The 24,674-nt window shown below is 35.8% G+C and overlaps 1 protein-coding gene across 2 annotated transcripts in view; it reads right to left on the reverse strand.

Moving 5' to 3' along the window:
• Nucleotides 1-22,323, reverse strand: part of MTF2 (metal response element binding transcription factor 2) — a 47,031-nt gene extending 24,708 nt beyond the window's left edge. The window contains exons 1-3 of one of the 2 annotated variants that reach the window (XM_051993330.1): nt 22,209-22,323; nt 2,890-3,088; nt 2,681-2,762 (exon numbers count right to left, since the gene is read on the reverse strand). In XM_051993330.1, the coding sequence (XP_051849290.1) occupies nt 2,681-2,762; nt 2,890-3,088; nt 22,209-22,213 (286 nt within the window). In that variant the 5' untranslated portion in view covers nt 22,214-22,323. Of the gene's footprint in view, nt 1-1,836; nt 1,858-2,680; nt 2,763-2,889; nt 3,089-22,208 lie in introns of those variants that run through there. The other variant, XM_051993331.1, reaches the window with a different exon arrangement.
• Nucleotides 22,324-24,674: the final 2,351 nt, after the last annotated feature.

Below are 24,674 nucleotides of genomic sequence, written 5' to 3' on the forward strand. Positions count from 1 at the left end.
ATCTCTGGCTCACTCCTGGTGGTGGGTCTCTAGCTTCATTTCTTCCCCTTCTAGAGCTACTTATAGACACCAAAGATTAAACCACAACTGCACACACATCCTTTTGTCATTTTAGTGGCAGCAACAGTAGCCTAGGCTAGGCAAGGGGAAGAACACAGAACTGGACTGTCAGGGGATATTTCAATAGGATCTTCTAGTCATGTGGGCTTTATGACCCACACAGATGTTCCCTTTTCCTGCCACTTGATACCACTTCAGAAAGACTAAGAATTTAAACAAAAACCAAAAACCGTTTGTCTAAATTATCTGGGAAGCAGCAAGGAGTCGTCACAGGATCATAGGAAGAAGCCAAGAAAGATCTAAATTAGAGTGTACAATCTGATAGCAAGTAATATGATATTAGGTTCCAAGAGGTACCGTTCTCTGAGGATTCCTTGGGGCTCCCCAAAATCCTTTCAGAGAATCCAAAAGATCAAAATTATTATCATAATATTACTAAGACTTTATTTGCTTATTAAAATGTTTTTCCCTGTTCTAATTATGTACTTATACAATATCAGATTTTCTTCATATGCTTCAATCAAAACAACACACATCAATAGACTGAATGCAAAAGCAGGTATGAGAATACAGCTGTCTTAAATTAAACCAGGTATTAAAAAGAATGGCAAAAAGCATATAAAACACAATGCCACTCTTCTCAATTTTTGTTTTTGAAAATATAATTTTTATTTAAAATGTTAATGGATTTATTATTTTTAAATGAAATAATTTTTTAAATGTTTTAATTTCTAACAGTAAATACTAATGTAACCTACAAAATAAAGACAAATTCTTCTAGGTCCTCAATTTTTAAGTTTCTGAAAACTTTACTGATATAAAGATTCTGAAACCAAAAAGGTTGAAAATCACTGTTCTAAAGTATAAGTGAACCCCTACTGTGAAAAGACAGTTCAAAATCCAAATTTACAAATCAAAGTCTAAAAATTATTCTTTTGGGATTAGAGAGATGTTTCAGCCTACTAAGGTCATTGCTGTTGGAGCCCTGCTGTCCCTTTAAATCCTTTGGCTTAGTATGTTCTCACTGACTCCTCAGTTCCATCTTCAAAGTATGCCACCATCCCTCTGAAAAGATTAATTACAGAATGGTTACTTCTTTAGAATTATTTAAGCTTTTGAGTATCTGAGATCAAAGTGATACATTTATACAGAATGTGACTTTTATATTTTCTAGTTTTCTTCAATAACTTAATATGCGTTTGTTAAATGTCTTATATACATATATATGTGTATATATATATATATATATTTACTGTGCTTGATCATGAAAACCTTCCTTCCAAGAAACCAGGAAATGGAAAGCTCTAGTAATTTACTACATAATTATGACTTGTGCCCCCAAAAAAGAACTCAAAAGCTAAATTTATTTTTCTAATAAAGCAACCATTATGTAGAGAAATTATTCCCTTTAATGCTGGTAACTAAACTTTTAAAAGGGCTGGTGGAAAAGGTCCTGGAGCTGAGATAGCAGCAACAATACTTTAAACCAATCAACTTCAGACTCTCTACAGGGAGTATCTTCTTTGGAAAGGACTTTAACAAAAGAAAGCTCTATATCAGAGTTCTAAATAAACTAATAGCTAATATTCCTACATGTTTCCTTTCTAGCTTGGACAAATTTTAGATTCTTTCCTGATTAGTTATCTGATAAGCAGATAAATGGAGCTTTACTGAACTATCAGTATACTTAGAATTTTGATATAGAGATTTCAACATTCTTTTTTCAATTAAAGGACTTTCCAGAGAGAATACACCTTGTAAAGGGCCCTTACTTACCAGATTTAAAGGGCAGCTGAAACAATGATCCCAACAACTTCCATGACATAAGTATCTGCAATTATAATGTGTGTTAATGGGAATTTTTTAAAATTTTATTATATTTTAAAAGGGATACTTCAATTTATTCTGATATCAACCCAAATCTAACTATTAACACCTCATCAAGAAGTAACAAAAATAAATGGAGCAGCAATTTCCACCATACAATTATTTATACATGTTTTCTATTATTACATAGAAATAGTAGAGATCCATATAATTTGTGCATTTCATTTAGTCCTAAATGTGACTCAAAAGAATTGTTGTTGGTCAATCATGTCCAACTCTATGACCCCACAAACCATAAGGTTCCAGGCCCTTCTTTCCTTCACTATATCCTCAAGTCTGTCCAAGTTCATGTTCACAGCTTCACACTAGCTATCCATCTCACTCCTACTCCATGTGCTTTCACTCTTTCTCTATAGCAGGGTCTTTTCCTTTGAGTTCTCTTTTCATCATATGACCAAAATATGACTTTTCAATGAATCCTTAATAGTTACTAAAAATTTTTATGAGAGTTCACACAAGTGTTCACTTTTTACCTAACATTTTTTTCTCATGTATATCAGTAATGTTTCCAAACTGATGATTCCAAACACATGATGATTCTACTGACAAAGATCCAACTTTTTATGACAAATGATCTCTCAAGACCAATGACTGGGGAGTAGATTGATGATTTTCCCTCTTTTATTTTCTTTTTGTTTATTTTAATACCCTCAGTAAAGGGGCAGAAAATTTTGAAAATAAATAAATAAATAAAATGTCAACATAAATCACTTTCAAGAAAAATAACACTTGCCTGTTTGTATGTCCTTCCAGAGAACCCAGGATTTAGAACTATCTTCAAATATGATGAAACAGCTCTGTTTCAATATGTTTATCTGTAACACAGAAGAATATTTAAGATGAATTTTCCAAAAATTACCAATAACCATAAACTCAAAACTAGGATATGATTTTATGTTAAAATTTAAGTTGTGATAATAAAAGACTTTTAAAATAACTTGCCTTTTTGATAGTTCCAAGATAAAATAAGCCATCTGACCATCTAGCTAGGACATCCTGACCTTCTTCAAATTTACATGCTGGCTTTTTGGCTTTTTGTCCATCCTGTAAAGACAGTTTGGTCAAGGATGTCGGGGTCTTTTGGTTTCGACGTAAAGGAGACCGCTTATGGACCAATGAATTACACGCCCCTGTAGAGTCTCTGTTTAGGAAACAGAAGTCATTAAAAAACATACACATACATACAAAATAAAATAAGCACATCCTACATTTACAAAGTATTCATAAAAATTCTCAGGCAAGCAGTGCAAGAATTATACTAATTTTATAGGTGGGGAACCAGATTGAGTTAGGTTAAGTAACCTGTTCAGGAAATACTTGGCTGGTAAGCAATGAGGTCAAATACTAGACTTCTGTTGCCAGCTCAGCAGTGTCTTTTCTCTAACTCCCCAGCAAGGCATACCAGAGCAAAGCAGGATGTCCCCCTATTTGAATAGGTACTATGCTCTTTGGACATGATTATACCATTTTGCCTAAAGAAAAACAACATGTAGTGTTACTTCTATACAAATTGTACTAAGAAATGGATTTGAGATTTACAAACAGATGTCATAAGACATAGAACCATAAAAATAAAACAAAACCTTTCTAACGAGACTCAGAAGTACTGATCCACTTCTCATCTTGTTCAGTGATTAATAAACATACTCACTATAGGAAATGATAGCAAGAAACTCAAGGTCATGTCTGCAAATAAAGAAGTGGGAAAAAAGTAAGCTGCTTCAGGTAGTGAGATGGCAAAGTAGACAAATACTCAGCCTGGAGTCTGGAAAACCTGAGTTCAAATGTAACCTCAAACACTAAGTATGTGATCCTGAACAAAGTATTTAACTTGTTTGCCACAGTTTCCTTAACTGTAAAATGAAGATAATAATAACAGCACCTATTTCCAGGATTGTTATGAGGCTCAAATAAGTATTTCTAAATTACTATGCACAGTGCTAGCACACAGTAGACACCATATAAATGCTTATTCCCTTCCCTCCTTCTCTTTTCTTTTCTACTTTCCACACACTAGGGGGTTATGGATCAGTAAGCATTTATTACTCATAGTCTTTATAGATTTACTTTGACCACCATAGGCATGATTGAAAAAGGCTAGGAAGACAAATGAGAAAGATATTTATGCCAACTATTCCTGGTCCCTCTAAAGTCATAGTGGTATAAGGGGAAAGCAACACCTCTGACAGGACATTCTCTATATGGACAAGTAAGTTGCAGGTGGTTCTGTGGATAAAGCACTGGGCCTGGAGTCAGGAAGACCTGAGTTCAAATTAGCATCAGGCATTTACTAGCTCTGTGACTCTGGGCAAGTCATTTAACCTCTACTGAATCTTCTGGAGAAGGAAATAGCAGATCACGCCAACAAATTTGCTAAGAACCCAGTAACAGGGTCACAAAGAGTCAAACAGTGCTGATCTAGTTAGTGAACAAGGGGGCACAGTAGAGAGGTGCGCCTATATTTAAGATCCGAGTATCTCAGACATTCACTAGCTGTATGTTCTTGGGCAAGTCACTTAACCTTCATCTGCCAAAGTTTCCCCAAATAAAAAATAGGTTTCAAATAGCATCTACCTTACGGGGCTATTAAGGAGATCAAATGAGAGACTATCTGTGAAGTATTTACCCTGGTGTCTAGCACCTAGGGCTATGTTTGTTTGCTTTCCTTTCCCCTGAACCTTTCTTATGAAATATAAGATTCTGGTCCTCAAAAGTTATGTTTCAAAAATATTAATATGCCTAGATATTATCAGCTCACAACAGGAATTGGCTTATGACTAGTTGAGAGTAAGAATGGGAAACAAAGAGTTCTGGGAAACAGAATTTAATGGAAGGGAAAAAAAAAAAAAAAAGCACTGAAAGGGGACATGGAGTAGTGCCAAAATAAACTGATCTTTTTCATGATTTTGCCCTGATTACATCTCTCAAAATTATCTCTCATAACAAGAGACTACTTATTCTTTTAGACATTATGGACCACAAAATTCATTGAAAACAGGACAGTTTTAGAACTACCATGATGAATGTCTTAGATATTTTTAAATTTTTATTTTTAATTTATGGCATAAAACAAGCATTTCCACAACAGACATGAAAAAGATGATTGTACATGAAACTGCAAATGTACTTTGCACAACTCATTATTCCTTTTAAATAAAGAATAAAGTTATTATGGAAAAAATTTCCCCATCCCACATAGACAAATGCATGCATGTGTGTATGTAAAATTATTTTATACATATCAGTTCTTTCTCTGGATGCAGATCTTTTCTCATATGTCCTTTTGAGTTAATTTAGGTATTTATAATAAAATAACTTATTCACTCAAAGTCATTCTTAAAACAATATCACTCTTACTATATATAATGTTCTCTTGGTTCTGCTTTTTTTGCTCTTCATTATTTCCTGAAAGTTTTCCCATGTTTGAGCTCATGATTTCTTATAGAACAGTATGGTATTCTATCAATCATACCACAACTTGTTCAGCCATTCCCCATTTATGGGCATCGCAGCAATTTCCAATTCTTTGCCTCCACAAAAAAAATCTGCCAGAAACATTTTTAGAATATATAATTCTTTTTCTTTTCCCCAATCACCATTGGAAATAGACCAAGTACTCGGGTATTGTACTGCATCAAAGGTATATAGATAACTTTAAAATAACTCTTTGGGCACAATTCCAGATTGCTTGGCTCATTTTACAATTCTACCAACAATGAGTCAATGTCCCAATTATTCCAAATCCTCAAACATTTGTAATTTCCCCCTTCTATTATTTTAGTTTCTCTCTGATAAGTGTAAAATTCATATCAAGGTTGTTTTCAACCATATTTTTCTATTCAATAACGATTTAGAGCATTTTCACATGACTAAAATTGTTTTCGATTTCATCACTGATCTGCATTTTTATAAACCCTGTTTTTTGCATATAGAAATGGTTTGTCAAGATTTTAATAAAGAACATTTACAAAACAAATCTTCCTAGACTCTTCCTTAAAAACACACACACACACACACACACACACAATTGCTAGGCTGCTAAAGCACACTAGGTGAGAATATAGTGTAGCTGGATTTCTGAAAGGCTTTTGACAAAATCTCATGCTATATTTATGAACAAGATGAAAAGAATTTGACAAACTGATAATATTGTTAGGTCGCTTTATCTAATCTCAAGTGGGCAATTCTTTTCCATTGTTAAGATAATTGTATCAATTCCTATGATAGTTATTTCAAATCTCTTCTATCCTCAAACCACTAAAATAGCTTATTTCCCTTTCAGAAAAAAATCTCACTTCACTTTACTGAGAAGACTAAGACCATCCATCATGAGCTATTTTCCCCTAAATATATATTGTTCATTCTCAATCTCTGTACCCAACCTCCCTTTTCCCTATCTAGAGCTGAGCCTTTTACCCAAGGCTAATCTCTCAATTTCACACACTTCCAACTCCCAATACCATTCCCTCCAGTCTCTTATCAGCTCAAATGTTCCATTTCTTTATCTTTAATGTCTCCTTATTGCATTGTCTCTTTTCTCAGCATCTGCAAATATGCCCAGCTTTCCTTGAATCTTTCATTTTATCCTTGTAATCTCTTCACATTACAATTCTGTATCTCTTCTCCCTTGCACAAACTCCTGGAAAAAAGATTTCTACACTCATTTCCATTTTCTCAACTTCCACTCACTTCTTAATCACTTACAATGTGATTTCATTACTCAATTTAAACTACTCTTTCCAAGGTTACTAACAATCTCTTATAGGCTAAATCCAATGGCTTTTAGTTCTCATTCTTCTTGACTTTTTTAAGTGTATGGTGTTGCTGAATGAACATTCCCCTCTCTTGTAGAGATTCTTCCTTGGATTTTCTCTCATCAGTCTGACCAATCCTCAATCTTCTTTGTTGGATCATTCTCCATGTCCTGACCCCTATTCTCTTTTGATGGCATTATCAACTTGAGTTCAATTATCCCTATGCAAATAACTATCAAATCTATAAATCCAGCTAAAAAGTCTCTCTAGAGCTCCATTCTGCTCTACAATTACCCACTATACCTCTTTACTCAGATGTCCCTGAGACACTATAAACTCAACATAATTCAAAACTGAATTAACTATTGTTCTTTTTCCAAACCCTACCAGCTTTACAGGCAATCAATTTCAAATCCTTGGAATTATCTTTAACACCAGCTCCAACCCAGAACCTGAAAGTCTTTAAGACCTGCATTCAAATTTAACCTCAGATACTGTGTGATCCTGAGCAAGACACCTAATCTGTTTGCTTCAGCTCGTTATCTATAAAATGGGGATAAAATGCACTGACACTCCAGGGTTGTGATGAGGACATAATGAGCTAATATTTGTAAAGTGCTTGGCCAACCTTAATATATAATATATAAATATATAAATGCTATTATTAGGTATACAGATCCCTTTCTGGTTCACTCAATTGTGAGTACTCTTTTCCTCTCCATTAAATTATGTTTACTTTACACATATTTATCTGAATATACCTATTTTTTTTTCAAACCCCTAGTCAATAATTAAGTTTGCTGACAATAAAGATCTTCATTTTTGTCTTTGTATCCCCAGCACCCACCCTACAGTCTAAGATATTTAACAGTACGCTTACTAAACTGATTTGAATGACTGCTACAAAGGGAAAGAAGTGATGAATTAATATCAGTATGAAGAGAGGTCCCAAATGAAGTTCCCTGTTTTTAGTCCTGTGTTGTTCATACACTGACTTGGACAGTTGGCCTATCCAATCTATTGTTGATAAAGAGCCAAAGGATAGCAAACACACAGATCCAAACAAGACAAATCCAAAATGATTTCAACAAAGAAGCTACATTTAATATAATAATTATGTAAGTAAAGCGCTTTATAGAATTAAAGTGCTATATAAGTTATCTTATCCCTAAATGTGCCTTAGGGACATTTGCATGAAGATGTACAGTAGATAATTGAGGAGTGGAACTATATTAGAGAGACTATATAGCTGGATGTGTAGATTTGAGTTATTTGCATAGGGATAATTGAACTCAAATCGATAATGATGGCAATTAAGAAGTCATTGTGTTTGGGAAAGTTATAGATTCAGTGAAAAGTCTTAAGACAATTGATTGGGACATTTTTTCCAGAGACAATGACAGTATTGACTTAATTATTGTTTCAGAAATGAAAAGAGTTGTTGGAGAAGAAGAAAAGAAAAGAAGATGGGGAGACGACAATAGGGTTGTTTTAAGGAAAGCATTTTGTAAATCTTTAAGGAACGATCATCCACTGTGTAAATGCTTATGAGTATTAGCATTACTCTAGTAATAAAAAAAAAAAAAAAAATTGTCTACTAAAGATTTATAATATAAAGAAAAAATGTCCAAGGCAATTCCAATAGACTTTGGACAGAAAAAGAACTATGGAGATTGAATGTAAATCTATAATCTATGCTATGTCCACTTTTTTTTTCTGTTTTTTTTTCTCCCATGATTTTTCCCTTTTGTTCCGATTTCTCTCCCAATATGATTCATAAAGCAATATGTATTAAAAATTAAAAAGAAAAGTTGAAAGATAGTTTCCTGCACAATCTTTCACTTAACCACCTCAGTCTTTTTTCTACTACAACCATGTTATCTTAACAAACAAAACTTGAGAGGTGCATTCTGTGGTAATGCAGAGCAACAATTCCCCCCTTTTGCAACATTAGGTCCATACAAAGGCTGTCTCCACAGAGGTCACTATCAATAAATTCCAACCAAAATCATCCATATGAATAGGTTCTCACTACTTACATATTATGGCTCTCTGTAGCATTTCTTTATCTAAAGTTTAATTTCTTTGTTATCTATTTTGCTGTACTTTCCAGTGTGGAGAGAAAACAGAAGTAAAATAGAAGCTGAGTAATTCTGCTTTCTCTCTATCATCTGTCAATATACATCTCATCTCTTTTCATGTCTAAAAACAAGAGCCCTACCTTTCTCCCTATGTCTCTTGACTCCAACAATTTTTTAAAAAGAAAAAAAAATCTAATTGCATTTATTATAAAATTCAATTGATACTTAGCTTTAGCCTGACATACCTTTGCCCCACCCCCACCAGTTTTATTCATGTTGGTTTTACTTTTTGTATATTTTGTTCCTTTAGGTCTGAGATTATGTGATAAACTTTTTCTGCAGCTACATCAGTCTCTTTAAGACTTTTTCTCCTTTTCTTTCTCATCAAAATATTTTGTAATGGCTTTATCAGGATCCTGCTCTTAAGGCACCAATCACTCAAGTAAATTTCCCTTTTAGATTATGATTAGAATCCTGTGATCAGGAAATCTTCATTCCTGAAAAATCCTTCTGGCCACAATTCTTGGAAGAATGAAAATATAAATACAATGAATGTCAATGGGAAAATTTTTTATGTGTTCCCAAGTCCCCAAATTAAGACTGCTTTGTGCCAAAATATCATGGAATTACATTAAAATGGACACAATTACTTTAATACTAATAAGGACGACTAAGGAATCACTTTCACTCATAGGTAGCCCAGAACTCAATATAGACCACAAGTCTTTGGTCCCAAAGAAATCTAAAACTTTTCCTTTATTACTGTTTTAAGTGTCATGGGAGATGATTCCCACCTTTTTCCCAAGAAAGTTAAAGAACAAACCTCTTCAGATTCTCGGATGACAATGAGAGGGCAGGTTGCTCTAAGGACAATTGAACCCAAACAATTCCCTTCTTACCCCCATAATTAGGAGATATATGTGTTCAGTTCCCTGCTCATTGTTTCACATGGAGTCATTAGCTCAAACAATAATAGTGCCTTTTGTCTTATGATAATAAAACTCAGGGTCATGTGAGGTTTTGTGGAACCCTTTCCACACAACAAAAATTAAGTTTCTTCATAATTCAAATAATACTTCAACAAGTTACACATATAGATACATATCTACATATATTTTCTCCTTTGAATATAGCTAAAAAATGAAGGCTAGCACCTTTGTTATCTTATACTTCAATAAGCATTATCATAATTACATTAAAAGTTAAAAGCTTTTTTTCTTAATTCCCTTCCAAGCTCTTTGTTTAATTTTATAACTATTTCCTTAATGAGATATTATAAGGAGCTCAACTGAAGAACTAGGGTTCAGCTACTTATAAAGCAATGAAATTCAAAAAGGTTTGAGTAAATGTGAATTATTTCAACAACTCAAATCACGTTCTCCTAACCCAATTGGCTTTTCTCAAAAGACAACAGAGTAGACAAAGCATAGGATTTAAAGGTGTTTGAATGCTGCCTCAGAAACTTAACTAACTGTATGATTTTAAGCAAATAATTTAAGCTCCCTGGGTCTCATTTTCCTTATATGCAGAAAGAGAGGTTGGACCTGATGACATTAAGTTCTACATCTTTGGTACTATAACTGTATATTCTAAGTTCCATGAAGGAAGGCATCGTATATCTTATTTAATCTCTATCACTCACCACTGCCTCGCTTTCACTCACTCATGTACTTCCCTGTTAAGGACCATGCCTAAGTGAAGGGGTAGGTCAATTCTCCAAGAGCTTCCACAGCTGTGGATCATAAACTTGAAGGAGTTGCAAATCAGCCTTCGAAGATGTTCCTTGTGGATCGGGAATGAAATAAATTGGAGGCAGAGGGGAGAAGAGAAAGGTCAGTGAACAGCAACTGCCTCTGTCTTCTTGTATCATCATCTGCTCACACGAAGAGATCCATTCTACAGATCTGAGTTAGACCTCCAGCAGCCACTGGTAGTTGGCTTCTTTATCACAACATTTCTCCCCTCACCCCCCACTTATATGTATGTGTGCATTTATTTATTAATATGTAAAATCTAGAAATTTGCTTAAATAAAACTAGTGAGAAAAAAAGAGGATAAAGGAATAATAAATTTAGTTATCTTCTCAACACTACCTTTTACCCATACTTTGCACACCCCCCAATTTTTTTCAATTGTCCCTCTAGAACCTCACTCTCCTGGTCTACCCTAAATTCCACTCCATTCATAGAACTTAAGCAATGGGCTTGAGAATCTGGGAGAGTCCCAGAGTCATAGTAAACTGGCAGTTATGGCAAAAAGTCATTCGTTACAACTGCCATAGGAAAATACATTAAATTCTAAACAACTGCCTTATAAATGATTTGGGGAACAAAATCTTTTCATAAATTGCAGTAATAAAAAAAAATTAGTAACTTATAAATGATATGTATGGTTATGCTCTCAGTTAAGGTAGCCAATTAACCAGATTATTCCATTACTAAATCAATTTAGTTAAAGAATTAGAACTCACTCTTTACAGAAAGGGAAAATATGATTAAATTTATTGTAAACCCTATTGTTCAGTGACATCCAACTCTTTCATGACCAAAGATAACTGAAGCAGTTTGTCATTTCCTTCTCAAGCTCATTTTTATAGATAAGAAAAGTAAGGCAAATAGGGTTATGTGATTTGCCTAGGATCAAAAAGCTAGTAAGTCCAGAGGCCAGACTTGAATCAGTCTTCCTGACTGCAGGCATAGCATTCTATTCATTGAACCTAATTATCAACTTAAACCTTACTCTCCCTTAAACTGATGTATTATACTGGTAGAATAGTAGCTGTAAGTTTTCTCACATCAGATTTGTTAATTTATATTGTCCTCATTGTGTTCAGTCCTTGACCAGTTAAACCATAGTTCTTAATAAAGTAAGATTTCTTTTCACTTCAAAAGTGAATTCCTGGGTTAAAAAAAAAAATGTACTTGGGCTGAAACCCACACCAGACAAACAGACTCATCCCAAAGATTCAAAAACAGCATGGGAGAAGCAGCTAGATAGTACAGAGGATAAAGCATCAGTCCTGAAGTCAGGAGGATCCAAGTTCAAATCTGACCCCAGACATAATACTTATTATCTGTGTGACCCTAGGCAAGTCACTTAACCCCAATTGCCTGAGCAAAACAACAACCACCCAGCATGGGAACTGCCAACTTATCAAGCAATAACCAAGTTATTTTCAATTCCAGTTCCAGTGGCTTTCAAAGTTACATGTGACTTTGGAGGGCTTGAATTCATTAAAAGAAAAAAAACAAAACAAAATGGTGGTAAGCACTGGTTTTACAATTATTTTATAAAAAATCTTAAAATACTTTTGTTTAAATTGTTGCCACAAAAATCTTGCTAAACAATCTTAACACAATGCAGCAAATAATGGAACATCCAATGAGTCGCCATATACACATTCTAGTTTACATTTACTAATATCACTAAGATATTAGTAGGAACAAAAAACAAATTCTAGAGGAAGAAATATGTAAATCAAGTCAAATAAAAAAGGAATTTATTAAGCCCTTACTCTACATCAGGAACTGAGATAAGCACTACGGATACCCTCCCCCAAGAAAGGGGGGAACAAAAACAGTCTCCGGCCTCCAGGAGTTTATAATCTAATGGAGGAAACATATTGGACACAGCTATATAAGTATAATATACAAATAAAATTTGAGGTAATCTCAGAGGAAAGGCATGGAGGCAGACCTTGAAAGCCTTCTTGTAGATGATGGGATTTTAAGCTGGGGCTTAAAGAAGGAAGACAAAAGATAGAGAACAAATTCCAGGAATAGAGACAGAAAGTGAAAAGGAGTGTCAGGAGATGGAGTTGTATGTACTGTTTAAAAAATAGCGACCAGGACCGTGACACTATAGACATGAAGATAAGTATGAAAATAAAAGAGAGATAGAAAGGAACCAAGTTATGATAAGAAGTTTTATTATTTGATTCTGAAAGAATAAGGACCCAACAGACTGGTTCACAATCCAGGATTATTGGTCACAACCCCATCTTATTGACTAGTAAAAGACACTGTCAGGCTTACAAACATTAAGCTCATGTTAGTAGCTGAAGTGGAAGATAAATTGGGAGTAGGGAGATATGGCAAGGATAGCAATCAGCAAGCAACTGCAATAATCCTGGAATGAGGTGATGGCCTGAAACAGATTTGGTGGCAGTGTCAGAGGACAGAAAGGAGCATATACAAGATCTGGTGGGGGTGGGAGAGTGGAGTAAAAGAGATTAAGGAATGGTGGATGCTGATGCTTAGGTGGAAAGCTGGATGACTGGGAATATGTTGGCATGGAAAAAAAGGGTTTTGAAGGAAAGATAATGAGTTCAGTTACAACCTTAGTTACATGTAATATGAATGGTCTCAAAGAACTTTTTATATATTCTATATTGTCTCAAGAGCTATTAAAGAACTTACTTTGAACACAAGATCCAAGGGTAAAAGTATTTTAAACACAAATTTTAAATTCATTTTTATGGGGAAAAAAATTAAACTGCAATATAAATAACTTAGAATTGTTTTATATCCCAAAATTAATTTATTTTAAAATTCTCATTATATACTACAAGTACTCTAAATGTATAAGACTTTCAATTTTGAGCTATACTGCTAAATATTTAATGGTATAACAAAAATGTTTTTAAGAGAATTCAAATATGATGATTGGCTAAACCCTGACATTAAATTATCTAAGTAAATTGTCTGTATGAACAGAGTGGTAAAGATAAACCCATCCAAGTAATTAAAAGAAAAAACTGGTTAAGCACACACAACTCATCCACGCTGACCTCTCTCAGTAGTATATAATGTGTGCAATATACCACAAAGAACCATAAAGAATTGGTCAAAATTTATATAACTGGAAATTTGGCATTAGTTTATTAGTGAATACTGTGATATAGAATCAGATAAATTATCATTGTTTCAAAAGAACATAAAACTCTTTATAAGATGGCTTTTTTAAAAAACAAATATCCATGTAATTAGATCCCAAAGCCAAATAACAAAAACAAATGAAATGTTCAAGTATGAAAATAATCTCCAATTTACTTCTAGTGATTCTATTGAAATGATTATTATTTTACCAAAATTTTTTTTAAAGTTTCATGGTTCTTCAAAAAATTTTTGAATTTACAAACAAAACATGTATAAACTTAAAAGGAGCAACTGATAATCACATTATTTACTAAATAAACTTGTGATACTTTTAGGTTTTTAGAAAAATTAAGTTATGAATTTTTAAAATAATAGGTCTTATTTAATACTATTCTCATCAGGCATTTCTTGAGAAATAAATCTTAAAGGAGCTTTCAATTTTTGCAGAATTTGACTTTGAAATCAAAGTTTTTATCTGCAAAGTTTAACAACTGCAACGTTATTTATCTTTGTGGAACTAGATTTTCATTACTAAACCATTTTTATTAGCACTAATTTTAGTTCAGTTGCATTCCTCAAGCATTTATTAATTTTGAGGCCAGTGGCCAGTGAAACAGGTTTAAGAGAGCAATAGATATCAAGGAAAGCCAACTAACAAAAAAATTTCCCAAGATGATCAAAATAAATAATTCCCAAATATATGATTAAGAACAGTCTACATTCATGCAAACCCAGATTCCAGTTTTTACTTTAAGCATGGAAGACCCAAATAATATGCTAACCCTGGTAATCACAAATTCTGTCAGATCAAAATATAAATGAATTGGTTGAAACTTGGGGCATTTTTTACAATCCTGATGGAAAGAGGGGGGAAAGAAGATAAATCAGCCTGTCATTTCTGGCAATTTCTACATCCATCCCAAGGTTATATAAAGCAGCTGAGAACTTAAAAAATAAAGAAAAGAAAAATAAGAAAAGAAAAGAGAAAAGAGGAGGAGGAGAGGGGAGGAGAAGGGAGGGAAGGGAAGAGAAGAGCTTAGTTAATAAATACTAAGATCAATGAACAGAACTTAGTAATACCTACCATTGTAAGTTTGCAAAACACTTTCCCAGTTTATGTTACCTTTAGACCTATATGAAGGTAAAAGGAATTAGTAACTCAACTGACAAGGAAAGAAACTAAGGCAAAAAGAAATTAAATGACTTGCTCCAATTCCCATGATTCATTGATTAATCAGTAATAGAATCAGGACCAGAGACAAATCCATTAATTCTAATGTGACACTGTCTACTCTGAAGTTCAGAAAAGTGAGCGATTCCTACTGCTTTAGTCCTCAAAGTATTAGGATCAATATTATATTTAGTTTACAATGTGGAATGTCATATCTCTGCAGTATATCTAAGGTTTCTCTTGGACTATTTTTAATTACAATCTAACCTTTTTTTCTGGAGAAGCCAAAAGGCTTCTCCAGATCCAGTGCAAACAGTAAAAGTGGGTATTTCCATGCCTCATCTAAATTGATTCCACAGCATTCTACCATATAAGTGATTTAGGAAACAGATTTATAGTAGTTTTATGAGATGCAAAAGCCTCCAGTAAACTATTTCTGAGCTCTGAAATTTCAAAGCCCCTTTCAGATGATTTCACAAGCAATTCGCAAACAACCCTTCAAATATCAATGAGAAGGTAGGAAGGCTTTGTGAAACTACAACTCCTGTAATCACAATTTTAATGAGCCCTTGTCCCTGAGCGCCCCCGGCCCCCAACCATGGGACTACAAGTCTCTGGGAGGGGTTATGTTTCATCTTCACACTTTCTTAACATACTAGGTATTTACTTGCTAACAATTATAAATGAAAGGTTATATAGCATCAACACTGAACACGCTAAGTTTTGAAAGAAAAGTTAATAGTTTTATTTTGTTTTATTTTTTTTGCTGAGGCACTTGGGGTTAAGTGACTTGCCCAGAGACACACAACTAGGAAGCATTTAAGTGAGTGTCAGGTCAGCTTTGAATTCAAATCCTCCTGACTTCAGGGCAATCCATTGCACTACCTAGCTGACCCAAAGCTAAAAAATTTTTACAGTTGAAAGATATAGGGTCAAGGACTGGACCTTATCTCCAATTTATAATCTTAGAAACTACCAGAGCATTAAGAAATTAAGATTTGTCTGAATGTGTCAGAAGTAGGATTTGTATGTTTTAATATTTGAGAAGGACTTTAGAGGATTAAAAAGGCACAAGATTGAGAGTCAGAGGCCAAAACGCTATTCTTTGACTCACATACTTTTGACTCATTCCTTTGTGACCCAGGACAAGTCATTTAATTTTATAAATGAGGAAATAGACCCAGAAAAGTTAAGTCGGACTAAGTCATCTGTATGTATACTTTCAACTCTAAATCTCTGATTCTCCTGACTGGAGACTGCCTCTCCTAGCGCATCATTTCAGAGCTAACTATTTCATCTTCTACAGGAATTCTTTTCCAAGTCTTCTAAATTCTAGTACCTTTCCTCTGTTAATTATTTCCTATTTATCTGATATATAGCTTGTTTATAGATGAGCTCCTTGAGGGCAGGAATTGTCTTTTATCTCTTTTCTGCATCCTTTAGCACACTACCTTGATTGGCATAGTTAATAAAACCTGACTCTAATCTTCCTTTCCTCCCCTCCCCCATTCAATTTTGGAAGAATGACCATAATCTTTATATAAACTTTGCTATTATTTCTAGATAAGTGTCTCATTCCCTAGGGTCCTGTTCGCCATTATTGAAACTTTCAGGACCAAGTGCCCCTCTCTGGCCAGCAATGTCTAAAAACGATTACAGTTACAAATTTTTCAACAAAAGTAACACCAACTTTGGTGAACTGGGAAAAAAGAATTGAGAGCAACCTTTCTGCTATTAAATGACAGAAGGCTGACAAACTCAAACTTTTCTATACCCGATTCTGTCAACCTCTGCTCCTTTGAATTTCTTATGAACTCTCAACTTAGGCACTATGTAGCCTGTTAATTTTTCCAATCAAAATATTTTTTTACCACGTTCACCAACCATATAAAGAAACTCCTCTATGTTAGACATATCACATAATACAATTACCAATCTAAATCATCAAGTACTGAGTACCTACCATTTCTAGGCATTATACTAAACACTGAAGAAACATGGACTAAGGTGACATTGACCTTGTCCTTGGAACGTAATACAATCACAGGAATTGTGTGTGTGTGGTTATTTTTTTGGGGGGCCTCCTGTTATCTTTTTTTCAGCAGGAAGTAATGATTGTGGTAGAAGGGGAAAGATCTAGAAAAAATGACTTCATGTAGGTGATACCTGAATTGCATCTTAAAGAAAAAAAGAGATGGTAAAAAGGCATAAGTGAAGAGGAAATACATTCCAAGCATGAAGTTCAGTCAGTTGGAATGCTATCATCAGGTACAGTAGGGAGATCAACTTTGGTGAAAATGTAGAGTGAAGGAGGTGGGATTAAGTCAGTTAATAAACATTTCTTAGTGAACACTATGTGCCAAATATTGTATTAAGTAATGGAGAGTTCATTGTATAATGAAGAAGGTAGTATGAAAACAACTATGTACAAAAATACATACAGGATAAACTGGAAATAATCAACAAAGTGAAGTTACTAGAATGAAGAGGTATTGGAAAATATTTCCTGTAAAAAAAGTGAAATTTTAGTTCAGACTTAAAAAGGAAAACCAGAAAGCAGAGATGAGGGAAAGCATTTCAGGAATGAAGGAAACAACCAGTAAAAATGGTCAGTTTGGATGTCAAGTTCAAGGACAACAAGGAAACCAATGTCACTGGATGTTGTTTGTGTGTGGAATTGGTGGTGGGTTTAAAGTAAAAAACTGGAATGATGGGAGGAGGGGTCAGTTATGAAGGATTTTAAATGTCAAACAGAGGATTTTATATTTAATCCTGGAGGTAAAGAATGAAGATGAGAACAGCCATTAAGTTTTGTAAGGTTACTGTTAACTTTGAGAAATTTCAATTGGATGATAAAGTTCAAAGTCAGAATGTAGAAAGAGAACAAGAGGAAGGAAATAGAGTTATCTATTGTAGGAGAGATGCTTAAGGGGGATGGTCAGATCAGTAAGGGTTTTTTTAGTTTGGGGGAGACATGGGCATAAATTCCTTAGGAAAGATAATAGACAAAGAAATTGAAGATTGCTAAGTGGGGGAAAAAAATGGTAAATTTCTGAAGCTGAAATTACTTGTGCACATCAAGGGCTTTGCCTTGGCAAGAAAATGGACCCCCTCAATACATAAGACAGTCAAAGAGGAGATAGTAGCAAAAAGGAAATCTGGAGGATATAAAATGAGGAAGAAGTGAGAAGAGGGTTCTCTCAGGCAAATAGCCTCAATTTACAGTAAAATACTAGGTAAGGTTTTCAGTTGATATTGGAAAGAGGGAGGTTAGAGAAGGGATGAAAAAGTTTAATATAGCAAATATGAAATGAGTTAATTATGGAGTTACAGTAGCAATGAAGGCCCAACTGAGGTTATTTAACATAGATATAAGAAATGTCATGATTTTCCCCAGTTTGACTTGGCAGTCTTAACTTGCAAAGGTAATAATAGATAGCGGGAGTGATCCAAGACTGAGGCTTGGCAGGGCAAGTGACCGATAAGGACAATGAAGAGTTAAATTAGTTTACCAGGAATAAAGATGAGGTAGAAAAGTGTAACTATCAAAGAGATCATGGTCTGAGAAAGGCCTCAGCGAGTAGAATACAAAGCCAAGGTAAAGGGAGAAGAATAGGGTTTGGGGTTGCAAGACAGATGAAGAAGTGGAATGGTACTAGATTGTGATTAGATAAAGAAACAGTTCGTGAACATGGAAGTGGTGCACTTGCAATTTAGGGCAAGTTCAAAGGTCTCATTCATGTTTGTGTGGCTGATATGGAATAGAAGAGTGAAATAAGAAATATGAAATAAGTAAATTGAGGAACTACAAGCTTGAGATGTGTGAGGGAAATCAATATGTATGTTGAAGTACCCTTGTATGAGGGGGCAAGAATTGTGAAAGAGATCAAGACTGAGTCAGGCATTGAATTCATTGGGCAAAGGGGAATGTACTCAAGATCAGTTGACAACAACTATTAGAATTCTGATAAGGTGGTAGCTATGGATTTAGAGAACCTCAAGGAGGAAAGGTTCCTAAGTGATGGTAGTATAGGAAAAACTTAAAAGTGGCTACAGGAAATAAGAAATACTCCAACTCCTCTTGGGGAGTAAAAAGGGGGAATCAGTCAAAGTGAAACCAATGCTGGAAAAGAGATCAGGGAAGTTGTGTAATGAGAAGGAATGCAGGTCTCAATAAAGGGCAGAAGATGGAAGAAATGGGAAATGTAAGGATTTAAGATGAAAACAAATTTGTTGCCTACGGAATAAGCATTCTAGAAAGCACGTTGGGATGCTAAACAGTTTCAGAGGAGAACCATGGTGAGCAAAGAGGAATATCCAGTTTGAATAATAATAATAATGAATCAGGGGTTTGAATGATGATATCCACAAATTTGGAATCAGTGGGATGGGGAAGGTATGATCAAATTAGAGTTTGTTCATTCTTAAGAAATGAGTTCTAGGTACATTTTCCTTGTCCAAAGGGGTTTGGCCCCTGGGTAGTTTTCTTATGACCTTAGGTAGCTCAGGAAGAGAATGCAAAAGGCTGGCAAAAGCAGATTGAAACAAGGTTGGTTGTAGGGTTCTAAATTACAAACAGAGGAATTTACATTTGGTTTTAGAAGTAATGGAGAGTCATTAGTTTACTGAGTACTAGAGTAACATGGTAAATATTCTTGGTCAGACTGTGCTTTAAGAACATCACTATGTCATTTCTGTCACTATATGTCTCTTTATAGCTGTGATTTTCAAGTTGATAGAAGTCCTAGTATTTGAAAACTAACAAAATAAAAAGAAAAATCTCTTGAAATGGAAAAATCAAATTTGACATCTTTTTCTGACAAAAGAAAAATCTAACAGCAGATCTTACAAGTATATTTCAATTGGTCCAGAAGTGGTTATCCCGAGAGTCTACTGTTAATCTTTATAGTACAGAAAATGTCTAATTTAAAACATTAAATGAGTTTACTTTTTTATATGAATCAAGTCCATAAAGATATTTCTTCATTATACATACTAGCAATTTTTATGTTCTATTCTATTTCAATAAATTATCTATACTAAAAAAATAGTATCAATCCATATAAATATTACTTTGAGGGGAAGCATTCTAGATTAGTAAAACAAAGAGTTTTCAGAAGAAGTTACTCATAGTACAACCATTAAATAGCTAAAGAGTGTGACAAAGCTAGCTCCTCAAAAGTTTCAATTTCTCCATATGTTAAATTGGGTTATCACTGCTGCTCTCTATCTCAAATTAAAGTTGTATGGTCAGACAAGAGAAATCATATCCGTGAAATGCTATCCTAAAATATTAATAAAGGCAATCCTTTCAGCCTACAAATATTTGCTTTAGTACAGGACACTACAGGGGAATATAAAATAATATGACAAAACTCAACTCTTCTCAAGGAGTTTACAAAACAGGAGACATAGAATCAACAGAACTACAAGAGTTGGGTAAGTAGATGAACAGTAATTCTTGGGGGTGGGGAGGGAGGGACTATGTTGTTTCTGATATATTAACTTAATGAAGGCTATTCGGATTATTCAATTTTTCAAAACTATAAAATGAGGGAACTGAACTAGATGGTACATCTAAAGTCCCCATTAGCTCTTACAATTTCAGATCTAGAAATAGAGCGGGTTGAAGTGTGTAGGATGGGAAGTCTAAGAGGCTAAACCTGTGATTTCATTGATACAGGAATTTTCCAATGAAGAAATTCCCTCCCCAAACATCTGCAAATGTTCTGCAACTCAGTATCTTAGAAAAGTTTCTAAGGTCACTCTGAGAGATTAAGTGACTTGTCCAGGGTCACACAGTATGTATCAGAAATAGGACAAGAAGTTCATATTACTAATTTCCTTTTATATTAAACGCATTTATGAACACAGGTCAAGAAAAACATGTGAATAACCAAATGAAGTATTTTAGGTAGCTTTTGGTATTAAAAAAAAAAAACCTATCTGAAGACAAAAAAAATAATTAAATATAACTTCAAACATTTTTGTTTGCACTATTTTTCAAGCTATCATTCCTAGGAAAAAGCCAACAATGTGCCAAATCTTAAACAGAAAACAGAATATTCAGAAATGTAAAACTGTTTCCTGTCCACAACTACAGAGTTCTAAAAGCTGTCACTCAAAATGGTTCCATTTAAAGAATTGTGGAATCTTTAAGGAAAAGAACACAGTACATAAATGTGCATTTTATTGGAACCACAATAGATATTTTAAAGGAAATTTTTTTTTGCAATCTGTCAAAATATTCAGAGCTTGTAATAAAAATATGAAAACTAAAACCAGTCTGTAAACAAGTTATACAAGGTCACATGGAATCAATCTAAAAGAAAAGCTTCAGCTACTACTAAGGTATGTGGAATAAGGTAATATTAGACAATATTTACATACTTCTAGCTACGGATTAACCTCAGATTTTGTGCTCCACTGTTGTATGCATAAGAATATTTCTAGTTTCCTAGTTTAGTCAGATGCTTTCTAACTGTTATAACCAAAGCAAAATTTCTCTCACACACCCCCCCCCCTTCCTATTGTTCCTATCTCATTCTTCTAATTACCCTCAATATTCTCGACCGTTTTCTTCCAACTGCAAATTTCGTGACCAAGAACACTAGACGGGAAACTAAGAGACCTGAAGTTTCATTGACTGGCCCTGCCAATAATTTACTTAAGGATTTGAGGCTTATGATTTTAAGTCGTTGACATCCTCAGTTGTAAAACAACAAAAACCCAACCCTCGAATTCCATCTGGGCACACAATTGCTACCTACTAAGAATGTACGGAAAAGCAGATTTAAGGAACCCAAGTCAAATCAACTGCACACGTTCCATCTTGGTTTTCCCCACTTAGTCCTGTCCTTCTCCCCCCATCTTCCTCCTGAAACCTAATTGCTTTTTCTCCAGCCCCGTTAAGTCTTTGCTGCCTGCCCTCCTCCCCTCCAACCCCCCCTCAATTCTTTCCTGTTCCTCATGTCTTTCTTCACTTTCCGTCCCCCAAGGTCCCTTCCTGTCCGTTGACTCGGTTCCCCCACAGCACCCCCACCTGGGGAGGCAAACGAGCCTTTCCCCCAGGGCCCACCCCCCACCTCCTCGTCACCAGGTTTCATCCTGCCCCTCCAACCGTCTCCCGCCCCCAGGTTCCTTCCTGCCCCCTCCAGTAGCTCAACCTTAAGCCGATCCCCCCACCCCGCCAAGGTTTCCTCCTGACCCCCCCGCACCCAGCTTCTTTTCACCCATCCTCTTCACCCTCCTCCAACCCTGTGCTCCATCGGACCCCCCCCCCAGCGTCCATCTTTCCCCCTTTATCCAACGCTCCCCTCCCCCCTCTCCCAATCCTCCGAGCCCCGGAAACACTGAGTCCCAGTCCAAGGTTTCTCACCTCATTCGGTCACTTCAGTGGTGCCAACCGCTTCATACAGGAAAAAAAAATAAAAATAAAAAATAAAGTAAAATAAAACCACGTCCCCCTGGGCGGTTCCCCCCCTTAGACTCCGCGCCCTCGCCAGGCAGCCGCCACACCGGGCTGCACACACAAGAAAACACACGCCGAGGTCCTGAGGAATGGGGTTTAAGGGGAAGGTTGAGGGGGACGGGGGCGGAGCGGGGAGGGGGGGGGTCCTCACACCCGCCTCCAACACAACCCCGCTTCGCTACGGCCCTTCGCCATTTTGGTTTCCCGCGGAGTGCCGGTGCATTGTGGGACCGCGAAAGAGTCCTTGTGCCGAATGGCAGCTCTCCAGAGCCGCGGGGGGGCGGGATCTGCGAGGCGGCCGCGGAAGGACGCGTTGCCCTTCGGCTCCGGCCGTGGGTGAACAAAGAAGGACTCTTTTAACTGCTCGATCGACAGGGATGGGATTCTTCCGCCGCCGGCACTAACACAATAGTGCAGCCGGCAGAGCTCGAGCTGTTGTTGCCTGGCTCTCCACGAGCTGGTGGTGTGGGTTGGGGATCGTCTCCGACCAACAATCCTTTTTTTTGGTTGTTCTTTCGGAGCTGCGTCCGCCGCTTCCAGTTCCTAAAGCCCTATCCCCATTACTCGAGGGCAAGGACTCTGCAGTACAAAGGACGGGCCCCAGAATTCTCCGTAACTTAGCCACAGGCCTGCTAGTGGTCAGGAAACCCTCTCATCTCTAAATTCAGGTTCTTTCAGGAAGCGGAATTAGATTTTTATACCTACCCTGCAAAGGCTTCAGACTAGACATCACAGCTCTTGTACTGGAGAAGTTCTCAGGAGCGGGCTGGTCCTCCTTACTCGTTTTACGAACCGAAGTCCTGGGAGGGTTCAGAATTCACAACTGGGCAAACTTCTAAGTTCCTTTTAAAAAATTCCTTCTAGCAATTAATGCTCCTTGAGGGCAGGTACTTCCGAGTTTTGGTCTTTATTTGATGAGGTGGGAACTTAGTAGGCACTTAGGATAAAGCCATTAATGAATGGACTAATTTTGCTACTTAAATAGAATAGCAAGTCTCGCACGCTCCCCTTCCCATTTTAAATAACAATAGTTTACAAGGACTATTAACCAAGCGAATTCATATACATTTCTTCTTTTTAATTCTCCAAAAGAAGTAGTGCAGTGTCTCGATCTTGCAAGAGAAAGAAACTAAGTGCAGAGATTAACCGAACATAGACTCTAACGCCCGATTTTTGCGTCTTTTAAACCCAGATCCTTTGAGGAAGACAAGTTCAAGAGACCCCATTTAAAAGATGAAAGAAAATTGAGGCTTGGGGATTAAGTGATTTGCCTAACTTTCTAATCCACAGTTTTTCTTTTGGCAATCCATTAAGACAATCCATAATGATCTTTGGAGGAAGTTTTCCCATTTAACAGATTAAAAAAACAGACAAAAGTTTAAGTGATTTGCCTTTGGTCATAGAGTTAGTGAGAGGCAAAATTAAAACCCAGAGCTTCTGACTTTTAAATTTAGTCATTTTTCTTTTGTTTCAGGGTTCCTAACCTTGCGCGTGCTTGTGTGTGCTCGTGTATGTGTGTGTGATGAAGTTTATGAACCCCTTTAACAAAGTTTTTAAATGCATAAAATAAATTATATAGGATTGCAAACGAAAATAATTATATTGAAATAATTATCCAAATCATTTTTTTTAAGTTCATAGAGACCAGATTAAGAATAACAGAAAGCGGCTCCTTCAGGAAATCCAGTCCAACAAAAATTAAGCATCTTTTTGAAAAACATGGCCTTATAGAGACCAGAAAGACCTGGGTACAAGTTCTTCCTCTAACATGTACTAGTTGTGTGACTCTTGGACCGTCTCTTAACATTTTAGTGCTTTATTCTCGGCAGTTTTGAGACACGGTTAATTATTGATTCATTGGAGTTCCCTGAAACATTGAAATTCTTGGTCTGGCTACATATCTACACCCTCCATACCCCAATAACAACAACAAAACAACAACAAAGAACCTTTTCAAAGCACTGCCAGGTGACAGAGACAAAGCAAAGAGGAAATTGTCCCGCCGATAAAAGGAATGTATATTCCATGGTGAGGATAAAACATGTAAACTGCTATCTATGTGTATATATGATCATTTAAATGGAAAGGGAAGAAAAGGACGAAGGGGGGGGGGTGATAAGTGAATGAATACCAACCATAAGAAATAACTTGCACAAAAACACAGAATTCTGTGTTTCTATTGCTAAATTCAAGGAAGAACAAGGCCAATTTGACTGGAAAGGTGGTAGTGTACAACGAGCCTAGAATGGTGGATTGGATTGGAGCCAAATTGCAGTGCCCATTTCTGGAGTTTTAATTTTATCCTAGAGACAATAAGGAACCATGGAAAATTCCTAAATAGGGATGTGATAGAATCAGAATTGTGACACCCCT

Source organism: Antechinus flavipes, chromosome 4, assembly GCF_016432865.1.
Source record: "Antechinus flavipes isolate AdamAnt ecotype Samford, QLD, Australia chromosome 4, AdamAnt_v2, whole genome shotgun sequence".
Classification (NCBI taxonomy): domain Eukaryota; kingdom Metazoa; phylum Chordata; class Mammalia; order Dasyuromorphia; family Dasyuridae; genus Antechinus; species Antechinus flavipes.